At 38.4% G+C, this 23,874-nt stretch overlaps 1 protein-coding gene across 3 annotated transcripts in view; it reads left to right on the top strand.

The window, feature by feature from the left end:
• UBE2N (ubiquitin conjugating enzyme E2 N) overlaps window positions 1-19,456 on the top strand; it is a 35,924-nt gene extending 16,468 nt beyond the window's left edge. The window contains exons 2-5 of one of the 3 annotated variants that reach the window (XM_063785993.1): window positions 3,487-3,607; window positions 16,530-16,776; window positions 16,955-17,095; window positions 17,750-19,456. In XM_063785993.1, coding sequence (XP_063642063.1) covers window positions 3,487-3,607; window positions 16,530-16,776; window positions 16,955-17,095; window positions 17,750-17,790 — 550 coding nt within the window. In that variant the 3' untranslated portion in view covers window positions 17,791-19,456. Of the gene's footprint in view, window positions 1-3,486; window positions 3,608-13,103; window positions 13,203-16,529; window positions 16,777-16,954; window positions 17,096-17,749 lie in introns of all 3 variants that reach the window. The other 2 variants (XM_063785994.1, XM_001139171.7) reach the window with 2 other exon arrangements.
• The last annotated feature ends 4,418 nt before the right edge of the window (window positions 19,457-23,874 follow it).

Raw genomic sequence — 23,874 nt, 5'->3', positions numbered from 1 at the left:
AGTCAAGTAATAGATATTTATTTTCCCTTCACTTACTTTTACTATTCCAATCTCTAATTCATCGGTAAGATTCCAAAATCTCACTGAATATTGAAGGAAAACTCAAATGCTTCATTTATTTTTTTGAGGGATAATTCTCATACCATAAAATTCACCCACTCAAAGTGTACAGTTTAGTGGTTTTTTCATATATTCACAAAGTAGTACAACATCATCACTTGCTAATTCCAGAAGATTTTTGTCACCCCAAAAAGAAAAACCCTGTGCTCATTAGCAGTCACTCTACCTTCAACCCCAGGCAACCATTTATCTGCTTTCCAATTCTATGGATTTTCCTATTGTACACACTTCATATAAATGGAATTATACAATATGTGGCCTTTTCTTTCTGGCTTCTTTCATTTAGCATGTTTTCAAGGTTCATGTATATTGTAGCATGTATTAGTACTTCATTCGTTTGTAAATATTTTAGCTGAAGTGTTTTCTAAATAAAACCTTTTAAAAAGTGATAGTGCTGAAGGGAAGCAAGGTAGAATTTTTAGGAGATAGGTAATCTGTATTGGCTCTCATAAAACTAGTCACATGTGAAGCCTGCATTGCTTTAGAACAGGGGTTTCCAACCTTTTGGCTTCCCTGGGCCACATTGGAATAAGAATTGTCTCGTGGCTGGGCACGGTGGCTCACACCTGTAATCCCAGCCCTTTGGGAGGCCGAGGCAGGCCGATCCCTTGAGGTCAGGAGCTCGAGACCAGCCTGGCCAACATGGTGAAACCCTGTCTCTACTAAAAATACAAAAATTAGTTGGGTGTGGTGGCACACGCCTGTAATCCCAGCTACTTGGGAGGCTGAGGTGGGAGAATTGCTTCAACCTGGGAAGCAGAGGCTGCAGTGAGCCGAGGTCGTGCCACTGCACTCCAGTCTGGGCGACAAAAGAAAAAAAAAAAAAGAATTGTCTTAGGCCACACATAAAATACACTAACACTAATGATAGCCGATGAGCTTAAAAAAAAAAATCTGCTGATGCACCCATGAGAGGGGAGACAGCACTGTCCTCTCTCGCAGTTTTCCCTTAACACCCCCTTATCTGCAGACTTAAACTAGGAGCCCCTGGCAGAGTCCTACCTCCAGAATCACAAAAGTGTAGAAGGAAAGTGAGAGACATTGATTGACTTTATATCTGACTTACTAGTTTCCTAAGGCAGAGATTTTTTTAGAAAACTGCCTGGCCTGGCCCAGCCCAGGATAGATAGGGATGGGTAAGAAGCCCTTGAGATGTGGCAGTATGTGGCTTGACTTCAGACTTGTCGGATTAGGGGTTTTATAGGGTTTTTTGCTCTTGTTTTGATTAAGCTTGTTTGACTTGCAGGGTGTCTCCTACCTGTGTTCCAGCCACCCGATTTCCTTCCTCAAGAAAACTGTTTACTTAATACTATTCAAATTAGTTATTCTCAGGGCTATTTTTATGACTTTGTAGCTTTTTTTTTTTTTTTGGATGCAGTTTCACATAATACATTGCTGGCTCGTGTTGCTAGCAAGAACTGATTCCAGCATTTATGTTCTTTGAATGTATTGTCGCATTCTTTCGGAGACTCAAGCTGTCCACATGAAGTAGATGAATTTGACCCAGTATTATTGTCCATCGTACTCTATTGTAATACATCAGCCCTAGTGTGTAAGTCTGTGCTTATTTCAGTTACATTAAAATCTGAGTTGTCTGGATCATTTCCTCCTCTGGCTTAGTAGTGCAGGACGAGATAATCTGAAATCACAGAAGAGTAAAAAATCTGCTGAGTTATTTACTCCAGCTGGATCTCTTAAGACTGTTCAAATTTCAGACCTAATTGATAATCTGTGAAATATTAAATTCTCTAACCAAGCTGTTTCATTTCAGATTCTTCCCAAAACCTTGAGGTAGGGGGAAGAATCATCTTTAATATGTCAACTTGTGATTATTGAGGCAATGATCACTTTTTTAAATTGAGGAAAATGCTTATTAGATTGTTGAAGCTGCCTAGAGGGGCAAAAGAAGTGATAAGGCTGGTATCTCTGGTGCTTCGTAATTGGTCCATTTAAGTGTATGACCTGTAGGAATAGTGTCAAAGCTAAGGCTTTTGGACAGACGTGTGAAATAGTTTGTAAAGATTCGGTTTGGAGTCTTGCAAGTCTTTTTTTCTGCATACTCCTGCTCTTTGCAGTCACTGCTTGGCTAGGCCTACTATTTTTGGAAGTTCTTGAATTTCCTTTTAACCCAGTCAGTGGTTTTCCTTACTCTGTGGGGTTGGTCTCAGGTAGTTCTGCAGTTGATCTGTTCATTAACCAGTAAGAAATGCAAGACACACTGGTGTCCAGCATTGGGTCTGCAAATGTTAGACACAGGCCTTGATCTCTAGGAACTAGTTTAGTTGGAGAGACAGTAAGGTAGCAAAGTGTGTAAGGGATGGCTTACAGAAGGTTCATTCCTACTGTAGTCTTTTGCTGACCTCTTAATTGACAATTGACTTTCAAGATGGTAGAAATGCTGCTTTTCATGACTAAAATAATGTTTTATGGCTCAGAGAGCCTTACTTCCTAATTCTCTAGAGCAAAACACTGATTTAGGGAATATGAAATGTATGTTTATGTATGGCAGGAACAAAGAATCTGAGGCCAGACTCTTGAGTTTGATTTCTAGCTCTGCCAAATATTAGCTTGGGCAACCTCATTTGACCTCTCTGCTTCTTTATCTGCTTAATATACTAATCTAGCTCTATGGTAATTGGAAGGATTAGAGTGTAAAGAACAGACCCTAACATAATACTGAGCCTTATATAGTGTTGGTTATTACTGTTTTCTGACTTTGCAAAGATGCTGCTTCACCATAAACATAAAGATTGAATGTCTTCCTAGTGTGTGGGAAAATGGTTTGCTCATTTGTTTCATAAATGAAACAAAGTTCATTTATGTATTTGTTTCACAAAATAGATAACATTAAATATAACTCTGAAGTGAGGCATAGATTTTGTGAAAGCACAATGAATGTTCATTTACTGACAGTGGATAGCAAAATGGGATGTTTTGGGTAAATAACATTTTGATTTAATTAAAATTGTCATATGTGTAATCCATTTTCCATGGGTTAGGTAATAAAGTTGATCTTTGCAACTGCTAAATTGAAGTTTTATTTTTTAATCCAAAGTATTTCACTGTATAACTTCAAGAGGCGCCATTTATGCAGACTGTCATATGAATGGTCCTCTCCTGAAGCTGTGCGGTATGGTTAGCCCTGAGAGAGGATGCTTACTGGGTGGGAGACAACCCTCCAATATCTGCATGCCTTCATGTTTCCTAATTTATCTCAGAGTTAGTATGCAGAGTGTGAAAGACTGTTTTAATTTTTCTTTCCTGATGGTTTGGATTTTATACAAAATTGTGTTACTGGTACAATTGGATTGAGAATGCAAATCTGAGCGAAATGTAACTTGTTTTTTTGTTTGCTTCGCTGAAAAGTTCAACTGCTCTGCTTCCATCTGTTCTTGTCTTGCCTTACCTATTATGGAGTCCTCAGGCATTAAATTTTGTTGTGATTGCTGCATTTGAAACCAGAAAGAACCTGAAGAAAAAGGGTCGAGTAAGTAAATACATGGTAGCTATACTAGTATAGTCACTAGCTTGTAGGCCAGGAAAAGTACCTGTTTATGCCATATGGTTTTTAAAGAATATTGATTTGTCTGTAAATCAACCAGCCTTGAGGAAAGTGGCTGCAGTGACACAGGAGTGAAAAAATGTAAACATATTAAACTGTTTTTAAGGGCTTTTGTCTTTATCAGAACAACAACAAAAAAAAACATTCTAGAATGTTAATTGGATTTTGGTTATTAGGAGAATGGCTAATTTTATTTAGATTAATTTTATGTATTTCTTTAATGAGCAAGTGAAAAAAACTTGGGAAAAAAGCAGGTGCCCTTAGCAACAAATTTTCTCTTTATTTAGATATTGAACGTTGGCCTAAATACCAGGATTACAGTTCATAATATCCTTCTCCTTCAGCAGGGAAGACTAAAACAGTAATTATAGGCCTAAAGAATGTTATTACAAAAGGGGACCTTCCAGTAGAAAGAAGCATATAGCAATAAGATTCAACTCATTCTAATAATAATAAAGTGTTCAGACAATTTTGGTGCTATAGAGAACCTTTTAAATGTTCAAGGGACATTTTAGAAGGCTGGAGAGGTAAATGATTTGTCTGTGGTCACATATCACATTGGTACAATTAAAATTGGAATTAAATTCAGATGTGCTAACTCTTGAGCCTCTTCCCCCTCCCCACGCTAGGTACACCAGGCTGCTTAGTTGAATTTAACTGTCTAATGTGAAATTAGCTCCTCCTTTAAAAGGTTTTAAGTAGAAGTTCTTTGATAAAGAGATTGGTTGACTTGTATGCTCTCCTCTTTTGACTTCATTTAATCCCAAAGAGATATTTAGCTTCTTAACGTATTTACCAGCCCCCAACCCCCTCCTGCCTTGGTCTGCTAACTCTTAACCTTTTCTTCACTTCCTTTCCTATTGAGTTTAGACTTTATTTTAGCAACCAACAGAAGCCAGCTTTGGCTAGTTTAAGCAGAAATGATATTAAGAGTTATTAGTTACCTCACACATTCTTCAGGAGGGCCAAAGAAAAGAGGGAGCCAGGAACAAACTTCAGAATCACATCACGATGATTTCAGTGCTCACACTGTGTGCAACACATTCTACAGTGTGTGCGGTGTGATTATTGATGTCAAGCGCAGAATGTTACCACTAGAACTCTGCTGCTATCTTAGTGGTAACTACTGCAGTTCTCTACAGAATGGGTTATTTCTTTGTTTGTGATGCGCAAGAAGTGCTGGATACATACTACCAACCTCATTTTGCCCTAAATGCTTCCAGGCAGTCCTTTTGTGTGACCACGGGTAAGTTTTTCTTTTTCTACAAGTTACTTAAAATTTTTACAATTTTCTTATCTCCCAGCTCCAACATTATACTAAAGAGTGGGAGCTAAAGGAACATATGAATGAGTGGGGGAATTTTTAACATTGTTTAATAGTTAACGTAGACAAATGACTAAAATTACACATAAGGGCCTGAAATGAATTACCAACTTGAAAAAAAAAGTAAAATTTTATGAAAGAACCCACAATCGACATCATTTTTTACATAAAAGCTGGATCAAAGAAAAAAACCAAGTTCACTGGTTTTTGCTAATAAATCTTATGATTTTAGTGTTCACCACATAAAACAGGCTTTTAAAAAGTTTCCCTAATTTTAATTCAAGATGAATACAGAAGAACATTTCCTACCTCACCTACTAAGTTATATACCCACTCCCAGAACCTAAAATATGCAATAGGTTTGTTAATAGTGCCTTGAGGACCATGGCACACAGCAGTCCCAATGAACTGTGTTACTAAGCTAGGTCCTTTCTTTTCATTCAGCATTCTGAGACATCTCTGTCAAATCATTCCTGAGATACAGAGTTCATTAAGATAGACAGCTACATTATTTAAATCACTAAAGTCTTATTTTTATTTTTTGAGCTGGTGCTAAAAGTTCAGGCAATGAAGTGTTATGTCATTCATCAAATCAGGAACCATAGAAAATGGAGATGCTTGACTGCCATGAGTCTACTAATTATAGTGCTGAATATTCAAAGGTCATTTTTACCACCAAGAACTTCATGAGTTTTTAATGAAGGAATAGTTGACACCATCTTTAGCTGTGATGCCAATATTTGGAAATCTTTGAAAAAACAAAGAGGGAAAAAAGATGGAGACGAGGTTTTTAATCTTTCCAGAAAACTTTAAAAATGTCTTTAGAAATAAACAAGAACATAACAGCCCTGTAATCTGGTTCTGCTCTTCATATATTAATAGTATCCTAACTCACACCTCCTGTACCTTAAGACCTTGACTGCTCACAATGAAATAAACTGCTGGATGCCAAGAAGTTTTACTCTTCCTTCCAGTTATTTAATACCACAATGCCATGAACAAAATAGCAATGAGTAAACATTTGTAAGTAAATTTGTATTTCAGAGTCACGAAACATTTTAGAGCATGTTGATTTCATGCACTATCAAAGATAGGCAAAATGGTTTACCATCTGATAATTCCAAGTCAAAATAGTATATACCAATTTTTCAATCAAATAAAGCAGTTTTTTCCCTATTTTTATCTTAATAAGACTATACTTTTCTGGTTACCAGTTCAAAAAGAAAAAAAAATTTATGACATTATGGCTTAAATTTACCTTTTTCATGAAGCACCACTTCACGATTATGAAGGGTTGAAAATAGCCCTTTTAACTACCGTGCTGTTTACTGTCCCTGCCAAACATTAGACATTTACTGCTTATGTAGTTAATTGTCTTTATTGTATACCATCAAGATTAGGAAACATGGGCCGGGCCCGGCAGATCACGAGGTCAGGAGATCGAGACCATCCTGGCTAACACGGTGAAACTCCGTCTCTACTAAAAATACAAAAAATTAGCTGGGCGAGGTGGTGGGTGCCTGTAGTCCCAGCTACTCTGGAGGCTGAGGCAGGAGAATGGTGTGAACCCGGGAGGTGGAGCTTGCAGTGAGCCGAGATTGTATCACTGCACTCCAGCCTGGGTGACAGAGTGAGAATCCGCACCCCCCTCCAAAAGAAAAAGATTAAGAAACACACCCTGAAACCAGACTGAATAGAGCCCAACAGCTTGGATTTGAATCTTCGCTCTGTCATTCACTAGCTTTGGTTGATTACTCTTTGTTTCTCAGTTGTAAAATGAGTATGAGGATTAAATGAGCTAATACATATGTAGCACTTAAGTCAGTATTTGGCATAGTTTGTTCTTAACTGTTACCCGAGATTTTCTTTTATTGATTCTCTGTATATCTGGGAGCAGTGCTTGATAATTGCATGTGGTCCCTGCTTTTATGGGGCTTACAGACTGGTGGGGAGGAAAATATACACAGACTATAATACAACCTGATGTGTTTAGTGGGCAGAAGAATTGGGGAGGCAAGATAGACAAGAAATAAAGGAATTCAGCTTAACAGTTTTTCTTCTTGGTGGGACAATTTGTTAGTAGGATTATTCTGATTTTTGTCCATTGTCATTGTCAGTGATTGGAATAATCTTAAATGCTGTTCCTGAGATGGAATTTACCAATGAACACAGCAGATACAGTATTCCTCATCAGCTCTGGGTGGTACCTAAGCATTGCAGATGTTCGTTCACCGAGCAAGCATTTATTTAGAATTTACCACCATTTACTAGCTGGGGTTCCTCTCTTCAAATAGTTTAGGGTCTGAGAAGTAAACCACCAGTTATTGTGCGTAGTTACAGTAAGTGGAGAGGTGGTAATGAACAGGAAACTGGAAGTACAAGGGAGAAACTTTTAGACCAATTCAGACCTGAGATACATTCTGATGTATCTCAGATTATATATACTTTGCCTTTCAGAAGTCCCTCCAGCTCCCAAGTCTCCATTCCTTTTCACTGAGCTTCACAGAAATATTGATCTGGTCTAGGTTTGAGGGAAAAAATTAGGATGTAGAGATTTCTAGCCCAAGTCATCTGGCCCCATCTGTTCATTATTACTTCAAGTGGAATAGAGAGTACTTACCTATTTGTTACCTATCAACCCATAAATAAAGCTTTTCCCAAAAAAGGAATGCTCTGGTCTAAAGTACTCTGAGATTTAGTCTTTGGTACGCAGAATCTTAGAAATAGATTTTTCTTCCGTTTTTCCTTCTCTGAATCTGCCACCTAAGAAATTGTGAGATTTAAATTTGTGGGAGTAGAAGGGAAAAGAAAGAACAAGGGAGGGGTGTGTCTTGAGAATCATTATTCTCCATTTGACTTTAGGATAGGCATTTTCAGGAAATTCTCATGGACCCAGTTAGCTTATCTGGGGGAGTCTAAGTGGTTAGGAGCAAGATAGGCACGAGAGGTGAAAGCATAAAGGGAATACAAAATTGTCTTAGCTTTGCTTGGTTTGCTTTTATTAGTTTTCTTCAGCTATTTTCATTTTATTTACTGTTGGAATCTATAGGTCTTTTTCAAGGACGTGTTTAGGTGGGTGCTAACTTTGGTTTGGTTTTACCAAAGCAAGGAGTGATCATATAATGTAAGTTTAAAAAGCTTAGCAAACTTGGGTACAGTAACTTTTAAGAGCATCAGTTTTTTCATTTGCGAAGGAAAGGTGGTGAAATAAGTAGATGATGTCTTATGTCCACTAGGGGGTAGTGTGTACTGTAAAAATTAAAATAGTTCCTCAGTGAACTGTACTTCATCATGCAGTTAGCTTGTTTGAATTAATTTTTGTTTATTTAATGTGTTTTGAAATTGCCATAAATTTTTTTCAAACACAATCTTGTGACTGTAGCAAACAGCAACTCTTGTTACATGCATTCCTGTTATTAGTGATGTCAAATGTTCTGACATTACTTTTTTTTTTTTTTTGAGACGGAGTTTCACTCTTGTTGCCCAGGCTGAAGTGCAGTGGCACGATCTCGGCTCACTGCAACCTCCGTCTCCCAGGTCAAGTGATTCTCCTGCCTCAGCCTCCCGAGTAGCTGGGATTACAGGCATGCAGCACGAGGCCCGGCTAATTTTATATTTTTAGTAGAGACAGGGTTTCTCCATGTTGGTCTCGAACTCCTGACCTCAGGTGATCTGCCCGCCTCGGCCTCCCAAAGTGCTGGGATTATAGGCATGAGCCACCACGCCCGGCCTGACATTACTTTTTGTATAGAATTTTTTGAGGGGAAAATAGTGATGCTTTTAAGTTTCTGTACAAAATTTTACCTATTATATGAAATAAATTAAATTATTCATAATGACTAGGCAGTAACATTATAACATGATTGTCTTGTGTTTCACTCTCCAGACTAATTTGGGAGCCACTAATCATTCCATGTGGCTGTTAAGTAGTTGAAATATGAATAGTTTAAATTAACATGTGCTACAAGTGTAATTTGCACAGTGGGCATTGAAGGCTATGATAAAAGATAAAATACATCATTAATTTCATACTGATTTCATGTTGAAATAATATTTTGAATACATTTTTAGATAAAATATATTAAAATTAATTTTACTTGTTTCTTTTTACTTTTTTATTTGGCTACTAGAAAATTTTAAAATACTTATGTGGCTTGTATTATATTTCTGTTGGACAGCAGTGCTGTGGAGAAAAGTACTCATCAGCCATTTTTATCTTAGTGTATCTCTAGGTGGCCTTATGATTTGTAAGGAAGTAGTGTAGTGGGGAGCTTGAGCAAAACTTTGGTTCTATTTCTACTCCCAGCTAGAAAATAGGCAGTCAGTTTTACTATAATGAGACATTATATGTTCCTAAGAATGTTATGTTATACAAAATCATGTAGTAAAATTCACAGGCCTTACAGATAAAATGAAGCAAGGGGTATGCACTTGAAAATGTCCATTGATGATAATTAACTTTTTGTTTTGTTTTGTTTTGTTTTGTTTTTAAGAGACAAGGTCTCACTATCGCCCAGGCTGGGGTGCAGTGGTATGATCACAGCTAACTGTAACCTTGAACTCCTGGGCTCAGGCAGTACTCCCACCTCAACCTCCCAAGTACGCTAGGACTATAGTCATATGCCAGCATGCCCAGCTAATTTTTTTAGTTTTTTGGTTTGGAGAGATGGGGTCTTGCTATGTTGCCCAGGCTGGTGGTAACATTTTTTAAATGCTCACTTATGGGGCCAAGTGTGGTGGCTCACGTCTGTCATCCCATTGCTTTGGGAGGCCAGGGCGGGAAGATTGCTTGAGGCAGGAGACCAGCCTGGGCAACATAGAGAAACCCATCTCTACAAAAATGTGATAAATAAAAATGCCCACTTATATATATAGAGGGTGAACTTGCAGATTCTCATAAGTAATTTACAGTTGTGTACATAATGAAGAATTGACTTGCTTTATTAGTGATCCCAAAAAAGGAGCCCGTTTGTTTTATCTTACAAATTTTTCATAATTTTTTTCTTTATTTAAATTTTTTTTCTATAACACACAACTTTGTCCAGAACCCTGTTTGTTAATATTTTAGAATCGCTTAAAGATGTAGTGACAGGTTGGAGTTTACAGAGTAGGTATCATTGAAGCATCACTCAGTTTTTTAACACTTATTTTTCAGTAATGAAATTGGCAGTTATTGAGTTATCAGACAGCTCTTGTTTGAGATGAGCTAAAAGATCTACAGTTAATATTACTGGTCATATATTGCAATTTTGTGTTTCAAAGAATATTCTAAAAAACCTAATCACTGTAGACAGGATGCACTGGGATATAGATAGTTACTAACTGGACCAACTTTTCTCACACACAAATTAGCACTCTTTCTAAGAATACTGTTTATTACCCCAAAATTTTACTGTACATACTTCAATCATTGCCTTGCAGAAGAGCATCTAAGACCTGGCATTGCTTCGTACTGAGCACAAATTATTTTTCAACTTAAAAATAAGAGTCCTGGTTAATAGAGATAGGTTGACAGAATGTCAGTTGTTATAATTTACTAACTACAGTATAGTTTACTGTAGTGTGAGTCTAGGGTTTGCTCTTCAAGTCCCAGTAGATCTATTGATAATTAGATCAATTTGATGTGATATTTGATTCCTTTTAAAAATATTTGTATCATTAACTATTGTATGCGTTCTATAAGATGAGATTCCTTCCTTTAGACTTAATTTTGTCGACATTTAAATCCATACCCTATTCCTTTACCAACTTCCCTGTCTATTTTAGTAACTAATTTCCTGAACGTAGTCTACAGTGCTTTCTATTATGCATGGCCCTAAACTCACTTCTGTTTGGGATTCAATCCTTGGACTGCTTTTAAACATAATAGAATCACAAAATGCATTTAAGGGTTATTCTGTTTTTCTGTAAACAACTATGGCCTTCCTATGTGATTTCATTTGTCAACCTTTTTTTTTTTTTTTTTTTTTTTTTTTTTTTGGTAGTGATGGGGTCTCACTATGCTTGCCCAGCTTGGTCTGGAACTCCTAGCCTCAAGTGATTCCCCTGCCTGCCTCAGCTTCCCAAAGTGCAGAGATTACAGGTGTGAACCATGGCATCCCACCTGCAATGTAAATTACTTGTGCCAAAAGATAGATAAGGCCGGGCGTGGTGCCTCACGCTAACAATCCCAGGACTTTGGGAGGCTGAGGCGGGCAGATCACTTTAAGTCAGGAGTTCGAGACCTGCCTGGCTAACATGGTGAAACCCTGTCTCTGCTAAAAGTACAAAAATTAGCCAGGTGCTCACTTGGACCCAGGAGGCAGAGGTTGCAGTGAGCCGAGATCGTGCCACTGCACTGCAGCCTGGGCAAGAGAGCGAGACTTGTCTCAAAAAAAAAAAAAAGATAAGTGAAACAGTAGGAATTTTAGCCCTTTACTTCTTCACTTAAAGAAATCATACTGTACTCTGTCTTTCCACCAAAGAATAGTGTAAAACCAGAAGGTATTTTAGTTAGTCATGTGTTGAATAGTGGCCGGAAAGATTTTATTTCCTAGCCAGTTTTTGCCTTTTTAGGAAAAAAGTTGACATCAGTTTCTGTGGTTGAGACTTTTTCAGATGCTGCCATTTCAGACTTGTTTCATTTAGTTTGGATTTTATTCCTTTTTTCCCCTCCCACAGTTTATGCTGTGGGTTTGTTAGGGAAACCAACACAGTTTAGTGAAATAATTATGCATGTTTTTGTGTCAGTCCATTAGAACTTGAGAGCAGCATATATTATAAGGACTATTTCAAAATGTTTTCTACACACGAAAGCTTATTTTAGAATGTGTTCCAATTAAATCTAGGCTTGATCAGGTCACAGGATGTGCTTAATATGTACATTCTTTACAAAGAATATCTGATTTTGAGGGTGAACTGAAGATGAGAAAGTAAATGCCATACCTATCTCTGCCACTGTGTATTGAGAGTGATTTTGAAGCTATTTTGGGATACGCTTTTGGAGGCCTTTCTGTAGCTTTTTATAGTAGATACAGAGCTGCTACTACTTTGTGTAACTGGTGAGTGGTGGATTGGGACTCTTGGGCCCTGGCTTTCTTTTTTTTCCAGTCACCCAATTTATGGCTTTCTAAAAACATGAAGACCTGGGGTAAAATTAAAGGATGGAGGTGAGGAGAGCCCAGAATTCAAGGAATTTTACCATCCAGTTATTTTCTCATTTTTCTACTCCTGCTATTCATCCCTAATGTCTTAACTTTTTTCCTAAAAAATGAAGACCAGCCTCTTTTGTTCTGGTCACATGTTAAAGGACTTCCCAAGGTCAGAGGCTTCATTATTGCCTCTTGAGCTTTTTAATACTCTACAAGTGTTTTAGTTTGAACCTAAAGAACATGTCAGTTTCTCACTTGCTCTTACATCGCCAGATCAAAACAAAAAACTAGTCTTAAAATACCAGAGACATTACCTAAAATGGCCATGGGTTTAATTAACACATTTTGGGGAAGCATTTGATTTGTATTTACATCTTATGACTATTTCAGTATATTACTGTGCTGAGAAAGAAGTTATTTGTTGTTGTTGTTGTTTTTAACGCATGCCCTATAGCTTGTGGAATGAAACAGTTTATGATGTATTTTTTTTTTTAGGTGAAGGCAGTGTAAATAAAATGTTCTCATTTATTGTTTTTCATACCTAAAAGCTTATTTAAATATGAACATTTTTCTGGTTAAAAATAAATATGAGTAGAAGTTAGACTATTTTTCCCCATACCTGAGTGGCTCCTTTTGTTTTCCTTCCATAATGTGCACATCCTGCCTTGAAAATAACCCTGCCTTGATGTTAACGATGAAATTCTGATCGTTTATTTCCCTCTTTTCATAACATCAAATAGATTCAGAATTCAGTAAATATTAATTGAATATCTATTGTGCCAGGCAGTGTTCCAAATGCTGAGGATATAGCAGTCCATAAAATAGACTCAAATCCATCCTCTCATGGAGCTTAAATTCTGAACAAAATAAGTAGAAATGAGATTTGTTAGTAGTGCTGTGGAGATAAAGCCAGGGAGTGGGGATAGGGAGTGTGCAGGGTAGGGTTGAATGGGGTTTGCAATTTCAGTTATGATGGCTTCACTGAGAAAACATGAAGATCTTAGGAGCTGAGGGAGCAAGCCATATGGATATCTTGCGGAAGAAGAGGAAGTGCAAAGCCCTTGAGGTGAGCGGATGCCTGGCACGTTGAAGAACTACAAGGAAGCTAATTTTTGTCTGGAACAGAGAAGGTTAGGGGATGGAGAGAGAATAGCTGAAGATAAGTCAGAGAGGTAGGTGGAGTGAGGGCATCATATAGAGCGTCTTTTGGGGGCCCATTACAAGGACTATGACTTTTTTTTTTTTTTTTGAGACAGAGTTTCGCTCTTTTGCCTAGGCTGGAGTGCAGTGGCATGATCTGGGCTCACCGCAACCTCCACCTCCCGGGTTCAAGCGATTCTCCTGCCTCAGCCTCCCAAGTAGCTGGGATTACAGGCATGTGCCACCATGCCTGGCTAATTTTATATTTTTAGTAGAGGTGGGATTTCTCCATGTTGATCAGGCTGGTCTCGAACTCCTGACCTGAGCCGATCCACCCGCCTCGGCCTCCCAAATTGCTGGGATTATAGGTGTGAGCCACCATGCCCAGACTTTTTTTGAGATGGAGTCTCGCCCTGTCACCCAGGCTGGAGTGCAATGGCACGATCTCAGCTCACTGCAACCTCCGCCTCCTGGCTTCAAATGATTCTCCTGCCTCGGCCTCCCCAGTAGCTGGGATTACAGGCACGTGCCACCATGCCCGGCTGATTTTGTATTTTTAGTAGAGATGGGATTTCTCCATGTTGATCAGGCTGGTCTCGAACTCCTGACTTGAGGCGATCCACCCGCCTCAGCCTCCCAAAGTGCTGGGATTACAGGCATGAGCCACCGCACCCGGCTCAGGACTATGACTTTTAAAGGGTCTGTGGATAATAGACCTGCGAGGAAGGTAGTGAGGTCAGAGGCAGGAAGAACAGGTTAGGAGGCTGTTGTAGTATGCCAGGTCAGAGCTGATGGTTGCTTGGATCAGAGGTGTAGCAGTGGAATGGTGAGAAACAGTCCAATCATGAGTAGAATTTGAAGTATTAAAAAAACCAATTTGCCAATCAGGCTAGGTGTGTGTGGCATATGAAGGAAAAGGTGGATCATTTGGAAAGATGGGTTTGCCAGTAACTGACGTGGGGAAGACTTTATGGGAGGAGCAAAGGTTGGGGATAGGGAGGTCATGTTAAGTTTGGGATGCTTATTAGACATTCAAGAGCGTATATCAAGCAGGTAGTTATAGAGGCAAGAGGCACGATGAGGGGAGAGTTCTGGGCTAGATATGAATTAGGGGAGGCTTCAGCTTATAGAGTGTATTTAGTATTTAAATTCATTGCATTACATGAGATCACTGTGGAAATGTATAAACAGAGAGGAAGCCCTAGAATAGAGCCCCAGTGCACTTCAGTGTTGCGATGTTGGGAGATGGAAGAAACCAACAAGGAAACTAAAGGAAGCTGCTGCCAGACAAGGAGGAAGAGAGCCATGAGAATGTTTATAGGAAGTTAGATAAAGCTTTGCAAAGAGGGAGGAGACCAGCTGGATAAGATGTCGCATTTAGGTAAGATAAAGATTAAGCACTGGACATTTGATTTAACCTTGTGGAAATCATTGGTGACCTTAACAAACAAGTTAGCGATAACTACAGCTTGATTGGAGGGTATGTTCAAGACAGAAGAGGAGGAGAGAAATTGGAGACAAGCAAAGTAGAGGTTCCTCTTCAAAGACTTTCCTCCCCATCTAATTAGGAATAAATAGTAACTTCTCTTAGAAGCAAAATTTATTCGAAGACCTGTGCAAACATTCTTAAATATTTGCTAGCCATAATAAAGAAATCAATATACTTTATATTCTTAGCTCCCACAATTTAGCCTAAGTATTTGCCCTGGCATGCTTATACTGGTCCAAGCAAGCATTAGGTCATAGCCTGTTCCTCTTCCTTATTTAAAAGTGTTTTTACCTTTCTCAGCATTCCACAAGTTACTTCCTCCTTCCTTTGTTCCCCTCTACCTTTACCTCTTTTAAAAAGTTCTAAGTTGCTAGCCAATCAGGACAAATACAGAATGTGAGGTCCCGTTCCAGCCAGTGGAAACCGGACACAGCAGTAGGGTGGACGCGTCAGGTTATAAATGACCCTGTCTCCTTTGTTCAGTATACTCTTGTGGCAAAACTCCTGGCGAGTGTACCCTTTCTGCAGGGAGTAAAAATGGCTTTACTAAATAAATTAAATTTATGTTCAAGAGCTATTTCTTTATGGCACCAAAGAACAAACATTTCAAACAGAGATCTAGTGCTCAAGACCAATTGGCCCCAGCCAAGAGTACGTGACATTTCATCTATACAGGAGAAAAGCCAGAGTGTATGGGCGCAGATGCAGGGAAATGTCCAAATGCTACAGTGGGAACTGATGGAAGTATCTAACTTGTCATGATATAGGAAGCAGGACATCAGCCACAAGTGAGGATGGGGATGGAGATGCTGGAGGTTTGAAGAGAGAAGAGAAAGAATAATAATACAATTATTTAGGGGAGAGGGAGAATGATGAAAAAGAGAACTAATGGTATGATTGTTGGGAGTATTAAGGGTTCCTCTGAAGTTAATTGTCAATTTTAGAGTAATCAGCATTGTTAAATATATTTCTTTAGTCCTGTTCAGGTACCTGGGCCTCTTCTTATCTCCTTTCTTTAGTCCATTACATTTTTCAGAGGGGAGGTTTTCAGTGGGTTTAAAAACTAATTTTTGGCCGAGTGTGTTGGCCCATACCTGTAATCTCAGCACTTTGGGAAGCCAAGGCAAGCAAATCACTTGAGGCCAGGAGTTCAAGACCAGCCTGGCCAACAGGGTGATACCGTCTCTACTAAAAATACAAAAATTAGCTAGGTGTGGTGGTGCACACCTGTAATCCCAGCTACTCAGGAGGCCGAGTTGGGAGGATCACCTGGGCCCAGGGAGGTCGAGGCTGCAGTGAGCCAAGATCTTGCCACTGCACTCCAGCGTGAGTGACAGAGTGAGACCTTGTCTCAAAAACAAACCAAAAAAAAAAACCACCAAAAAAGCTAATTTTACTTTTTAAATAGCTTGGTTTTGGTTGAGTTTAGAGCAAGTTGCCTTACTTATGTAATCCTAGTGTTACTTTATTTCACTTGAGTAAAAAATCAGTTTTATTAAGCTAATTTTATTAACATATTTGTAGACATTTGTAGCCAAAATGTATGATAACATCATTGGTATTCGCTTGCAGTTTCATTCAGCTGGTTGTAATTATTTAAATGGTATTTTTTTGAATTTTGCATTTTATAAGCTAAATAAATCCTGTTGGGAGATTGGAGATGTTCTATTATGCGTAGTTCTAAGAGATGAACTTTCTAATTTTACTTTTGGTGTCTAGCAAAATGACATTTGTTTCACAAATGTGTTTGTTTTTCTGTCATAGGAAACCCAGCGTTTGCTGGCAGAACCAGTTCCTGGCATCAAAGCCGAACCAGATGAGAGCAACGCCCGTTATTTTCATGTGGTCATTGCTGGCCCTCAGGATTCCCCCTTTGAGGGAGGGACTTTTAAACTTGAACTATTCCTTCCAGAAGAATACCCAATGGCAGCCCCTAAAGTACGTTTCATGACCAAAATTTATCATCCTAATGTAGACAAGTTGGGAAGAATATGTTTAGATATTTTGAAAGGTAAGTGTTATCTTTATCAGCGTATGCTATTATTAAGCTTTCTCCTTTTTCTCTTAAGCATTCCATGTTTAGAATGTAAACATTATACAAAGATCAGAGAGGTCTGTGGGAGGGAAGTGAAGCAGTTCTGGGCCTGTTTTTTTCATGCTTTATCATACTGGGCCTGTTGCCTTCATAGATAAGTGGTCCCCAGCACTGCAGATCCGCACAGTTCTGCTATCGATCCAGGCCTTGTTAAGTGCTCCCAATCCAGATGATCCATTAGCAAATGATGTAGCGGAGCAGTGGAAGACCAACGAAGCCCAAGCCATAGAAACAGGTATCTAATATTCATTCTCCTTCACACCACTTCCACTTTTACAAATTTGTATTACCACTTAAACTTTTCTAAAGCTCTTGGCAAGGAAAAGAAATAGAAAAAAGTATAATAAGTGAGATCCTGCTTATAGTATATAAATACCTCTTAACAAAATGGCCTGTTATGGGACCCCCCAAATTTAAAGACAACCTGTAATTGAAAGATCTTGGAGTCTCTTGTAACTACACCTGGTTTAACAAATACTGAGTGCGTACCATTTATCTAGTTATATGTAAAGAATACTGGAAAACTTGAACTGTTTTTGTAACCCATTTGATTAAAGTATTCAGCTGTTTATGGCTACGGAATTTGGAGTCAAGAAGCTTCTGCTACAAATTTTAAGAAAATTAGTGGGGAGAATTGTGTATCTAGAAATGGACAACTTGATTCATCCTCTTGAATTTTCTAGAACTTCTTAATTTTATTGTAGTGTTTTGGTAATTGGACATTTACAAAATCTTTCAGCCGTGATCCAATTTATAGAAAAAGGCGTGAATTTAAGAGATTACAGCATGACATTTCCATAATTAATAGTGGTTGTTTGTCATTTATAGTTTGGAAAGTAACATATTGAACTAAGTAAAATAATAATTGTATGTTTGTTTCTGTCTACAGCTAGAGCATGGACTAGGCTATATGCCATGAATAATATTTAAATTGATCCGATCATCAAGTGTGCATCACTTCTCCTGTTCTGCCAAGACTTCTTCCTTTTTGTTTGCATTTAATGGACACAGTCTTAGAAACATTACAGAATAAAAAAGCCCAGACATCTTCAGTCCTTTGGTGATTAAATGCACATTAGCAAATCTATGTCTTGTCCTGATTCACTGTCATAAAGCATGAGCAGAGGCTAGAAGTATCATCTGGATTGTTGTGAAACGTTTAAAAGCAGTGGCCCCTCCCTGCTTTTATTCATTTCCCCCATCCTGGTTTAAGTATAAAGCACTGTGAATGAAGGTAGTTGTCAGGTTAGCTGCAGGGGTGTGGGTGTTTTTATTTTATTTTATTTTTGAGGGGGGGAGGTAGTTTAATTTTATGGGCTCCTTTCCCCCTTTTTTGGTGATCTAATTGCATTGGTTAAAAGCAGCTAACCAGGTCTTTAGAATATGCTCTAGCCAAGTCTAACTTTATTTAGACGCTGTAGATGGACAAGCTTGATTGTTGGAACCAAAATGGGAACATTAAACAAACATCACAGCCCTCACTAATATTGCTGTCAAGTGTAGATTCCCCCCTTCAAAAAAAGCTTGTGACCATTTTGTATGGCTTGTCTGGAAACTTCTGTAAATCTTATGTTTTAGTAAAATATTTTTTGTTATTCTACTTTGCCTTTGTACAGTTTATTTTACTGTGTTTATTTCATTTTCCCAATTTGACAATCGTATTTTAAAATTGAAACTGATGGAACATTCTTTCTTGGTCTTCACCATCTGACAAATTGAATGGCAAGAGGTGGATTTTGCCAGTTTCTTTTCACTGATGCAGATTTGTGTTAAGATAGTACTGAATGGAGTATTTATAAACTGGCCCTGAGCATGCATAAAGCATCAGTATCTGACCTTTTTTTAACCTTCTAGGAATTTGAAATAAATGTGTTTGTGTTGTCTGATTAGATGATCATTGGTGTCTTGCCACAATGTTTAAAAATCACTGTACAGGAAAGTCACAGCAAAGATAGCAGTTGTGACTGACATGTAGGACTTTCACAGTTGTGCCACATTTTTGCCTAAAATTTGGGTTATGACATTTTTCTTGGTTCTTGTCTGAAAATTTCATCTGTAACCTTTCATGTGTGTTAAGAAACACTGATCTGATAATCATTTGGGATTTGCTGAGGCATTTGTGAGTCTTCCTTATAAACCTGATGAGCAGATCTCAAGTATCCAGCTTGCGTGTCATCAGAAAGGTTTATCCCTTTGAGAGTATCAAGTCCTCAATTAATGATTCTTGCTTTCATCCCTCCAGTATTTGCTGTGGGAGCTCGTTTTATTCTTTAATTTGGAATTCAGTAATTTTTCTTCTTTATTGACAGAATTCCTCCCCTCACAAAACTGTTCTTTCCCACCTCTCTCCATATCTAATTCCTGATTCTTGTTATTTTTAAGTCATAAATGTAGCCAGTCATAAATACATAAATGTTAACCTTCGGGTTGCAACCTTGTCTCTTGCAGTTTAAGGTAATGGATATTGTAGCCCATTTGAATTTTCTTCACTCTTATTCTCGTAATTCTGGAGTTTCTTCAGATTGTGGTGTATTTTATTGTGCTCCTATGTAAGATGAAGAATTAACTATTAAAATTACATTTTCAACATACAAAAGCTTTTGATTATTGGTAACTGGTATCCTTCCAAATAAATGCATTGCTTGGTAACAAATGTTAGCTTAATTCAGAATAAAATAGTTAACAACCCTAATATTGTAAAATTTGAAAACTGATAACAGCAGCTGTCATTTATAACAATTCTTGGGCTGTTTAAAGGGTACATTTGACTATAGCTAAGGAAATCGAATCTCACTTTAAAAATGAACCACACAAAACTTCAAGAAACGAAATAGAGATCAACATTTACTGCCCGTAATATTGCTCATGGTTATAGCTAGTATCACATAGTGATTTACAAACCATGAAATTCCAGATTTAAATCTGTTGCACTACAAAAATATGCCTAAATGATATCTGCTAAATTTGTGAGTTATAGAAGTACAGAAATAAGTCATTTTCATTTCAAATGCAGTGAATTTCTAATTTCATGGTATCATATTTTTTTCCTTTGCAGTTTTGGTAAGACTCCCCCATTACTTTGCTAAGACTTGCCTTCTCAACCAGTGGGATGAAACGAGTGCCAGTGTGTTGACTGAGCCTTCTTAGGACTTAAGGGGCTCTGGGAGAGGCCAAGGCAGCAGTTGAAAACTGCAGCTTCACCTGGCCTTTGGGCCTGTTTTCCCTGGCCCACACAGTGTGGCTGGTTAAAACATTCTGAATTTGATGCCAACATTTTTAAAAATTGAGAGATTTGCATGAAAATCCAGAATTCTGGTAACTTTTGAATGATCTGAAGATCTGGCAACAGTAGACCTGACCCACCTTTGTGCACGGGACTTACTGAGAGGATCTGAGTAGCAAACACCCTAAGAGTATGTCATTGTCTTCTCACCAGTTACTCTCCAGTTGGCTAGAGTCCCCTCCGAGCACACCTGCTAGTCCTTCCCCCTTGTAAGCCTTTGACTTTGTAATCCCTGGGCTAAAGGAAACAAATTATTCAACAAAAGTGTTTCATGTTTGCCCACTAGTTGTTGGGGATGATTAGGTGGTGAGTGAATGGCATGGAGCTTTCCTTTGGGGGCCATATACTCTAATGGGGAAGGGGGACAGACAAATAGTTGTAACTCTGTCATGGAAAAGAGAAGTAACTTGGATAGACTTTTGGATTCAGGCCAGATGAACATCTCCAGGCAGAGGGAACAGCAGCATCTGCAAAGTCCTGGGAGAGAAGAAAAGAATCTGAACATTAAGTGGCTTCCTGAAAATCGACTGCCCAGTCCGGGCACAGTGGCTCATGCCTGTAATCCCAGCACTTTAGGAGGCCAAGGCAGGAGGATCACTTGAGTCCAGGAGTTTGTGACCAGCCTGGCTAACATAGTGGGACCCAGTCTCTATTTAAAAGAAAATTGCCCGTTAAGAGGCTTTTCTAAAATCTTGAGGTGTTGATAGGAGCTTTATGTTTTTTGACTTGATTGTTGTAGTCTACTTCGCTGCGATTTGCTTCTGCTCTAGTTATCCTTCGTCCTCTCAAAGGCTGTCTAGCAAGATCTTAGGTCTAAAGTAAAGTCATCTCTTGGTATTTGTCGGGAACTGGTTCTAGGACTTCCTTTGGATATCCAAATTCGCAGATGCTTAAGTCTCTGGAATAAAATGATGTTGTATATGCATACAATCTACACAAATCCTCCCGCTTATGTTAATATTTAGATTACTTATAATACCTATTATAATGTAAGTGCTATGTAAATAGTTACACTATTGTTTAAGGAATAATGACAAAAATATACATGTTGACTACAGACACAATGTTTTTTGGAATATTTTGTCTGGTTGTTTGAATCCATGGAAGTGGAACCCATGGATATGGAGGGCCAACTATATAGAACCTTACTCTAGACCAAGAATGTACTTGTAAAACAATTTCAAAGAAGCACTTAAAAATAAGATTAAATACAAACCAACAGATAAAAGTCACAGGTGCTATGGTTGTTTTATGGAGAATGGGGAAGGAAATCTGTCCTAAAAGACATTATAAACACAGTGACCTAAGTGGAACTAAATTGGATCGTGGAAATGATAGGAATAGGCCTCATTTTTCTGTTGAATGGTTCAGGAACCTTTTTTTTTTTTTTTTGGCGCTCTAGCCACTTTTTTTTTTTTCCGAGGCAGTCTAGCTCTGTAGTTTAGGCTGGAGTGCTGTGGCATGATCTCGGCTCACTGCAGGTTCTGCCTCCCGCGTTCAAGTGATTCTCCTGCCTCAGCCTCCTGAGTAGCTGGGACTACAGACACCTGCCACCACGCCTGGCTAATTTTTTGTATTTTTAGTAGAGACGGGGTTTCACCATGTTGGGCCAGGATGGTCTCCATCTCCTGACCTCGTGATCTGCCCGCCTCGGCCTCCCAGAGTGCTGGGATTACAGGCGTGAGCCACCGCGCCCGGCCCTGCCACATCTTTTTTGTTAGTTGCAGTAGCAATACAACCTTATCTAGAAAAGCTGGCCAAAAAAGAAAATACCATGATAATAGGGTACCTAATTTATTGCTTTATTTAAGAAAAATGTAATATTTCATTTGAATAAGTACTTTTGGGCTGGGATGATATTTCATTTAGCTACTTGGCATGCCACCCATCTTAGGGAATTATATGAGGGTTTATACTTTAAATAACATAAAAAGCAAAACATGCTGAATGTAATAATTTGAGAGAAGTGTAAATAATAAAAATCTGTAATCTACCACCTGGACTAGTAATATATTGTTTGTTTTCTTAACTATACACTCACCCCTGCACTCATCTCCATTTTATCATGGAAATCAGGTATATTCCAAGAGTTGGCTTTATGGTACTGAGTAACTTGCCATTAGCTGCCATGCTGGGAGCTGGACTGAAATTTTTCCTGTTGTGTGGAATCCAATATTAAGAGTTCGGGTCTCCCCGGCCCTCTCCCAGTTTCATCTTGTCAACCCTTGAGCTGATCTCGTTTCATGTGTCTTGTATGGCCCTGCTGGGTGGCACTGGTAAGTGTATGAACATAGACTTGATACCAAGCTCTGTCTCTACTACTGAATTGATCACATGATTTTTCTTTCTCAGTTTTATTTTTAAAGACTCCTGATCCATCTTACCATATGACTGCTTTTGAAATAGTTCCATGATGTAGATTAGTAAATATCGATAGTTCTTAAGTTTTATTATAACCTAGTAAAAGTTTACAAAGTCTCCTGGCTTAAGGTCAGGAGTAGATATCAGATCTGGCAAAAGCAGCTTAGATGTGATAGGTTGATTGCACTAGATTGAACTTGGTGCTGTTTCTCTTAGGTTTTAACAGGACACATCAGGACTGAGCAACCAAGTAGGTCCAAGTTATTACAATTCATGTTGTTTTTTTCTCCTAAAACAGTAAATATTTCGGCCTTTGTGGACCATAGGTCTGTCTCAACTACTGAATTCTGCCATTGTAGTGAGAAAGCACCCACAGACGATTTGTAAACAAATGGGCATAGTATTAAAAAAAAAAAAAAACCCTAAAACATTAAAAAAAATTTAAACTTGTTGGTCGTACAAACAGGCAGTGGGGTGGGGTTTGGCCTGTAGGTTGTAGTTCTCTGCCCTGCTCATGTCTATTTCCCAAAACATTTTTTAAACCATACAGGCGTTTAAAAACAAAATCTACAATCTGTACAACCTCATTTTAAGTGACTAAGCTTTTTCAGTGTATGCCAATACGTGCATAAAACAGGTAGTTCTGTCTAGTAGTGTTCTTGCCTTTTTCAATCACTATTGAAAGGACTCCCTGTGGCAGCACATAGCTCTTTGGTAACCACAAAGTATCCAGTAAATAGATTGCCATGACTTAATCACATTTGAATATTAAATTGGTACCAGTTTCATAAATCCTACAACACACATATTTGACCATAGCTTGGTTGTGCAACTTGTCCATTTGTTGACTAGACTCCCAGAAGTGGAACTGTTGGGTGAAAGGGTATGTATGCAGCTGTGATAAATACTACTCAGTAGCTCTCCGACAGGCTGTATCAGTTTCCACACTCAGATCCTTACGCAAATGTCATTTCTAATGACTGTAATATTACACTATATGGATATATTGTAAGTTAACCATTACAAATCCTTTGCTGCTGAGCATTTTATTTTAATGGCTTTCCACTCTAGTGCCTTGTCTTGGTATATAAGTCTTTGTCCACATTCCCGTAGATAAGTTGAAATCCTAGTGTATTTACTTCGTCAATAGGCATGTTTCTTAAGGTTGATAAATAATGATGGCCAAGTGAAAGTACTTCACTAACTTAAGGAATGAATTTGAGGAAAAGTTGAGAAAAGCAGGAAAATTTACTTCCATTGTCTGATACTGATTAGCATCAGGAGAGTGGCAGTCTACATATTGGGAGATGTTTGTCAAATGTTACAAAAATGCATTAAGAGTAATACCGGGTTATCAGAATTTGCTGAAA

This window comes from Pan troglodytes, chromosome 10 (genome assembly GCF_028858775.2).
Source record: "Pan troglodytes isolate AG18354 chromosome 10, NHGRI_mPanTro3-v2.0_pri, whole genome shotgun sequence".
Lineage (NCBI taxonomy): Eukaryota > Metazoa > Chordata > Mammalia > Primates > Hominidae > Pan > Pan troglodytes.
The sequence above is the reverse complement of the archived record's forward strand: the minus strand, read 5'-3'. Positions and strand labels throughout refer to the sequence as shown.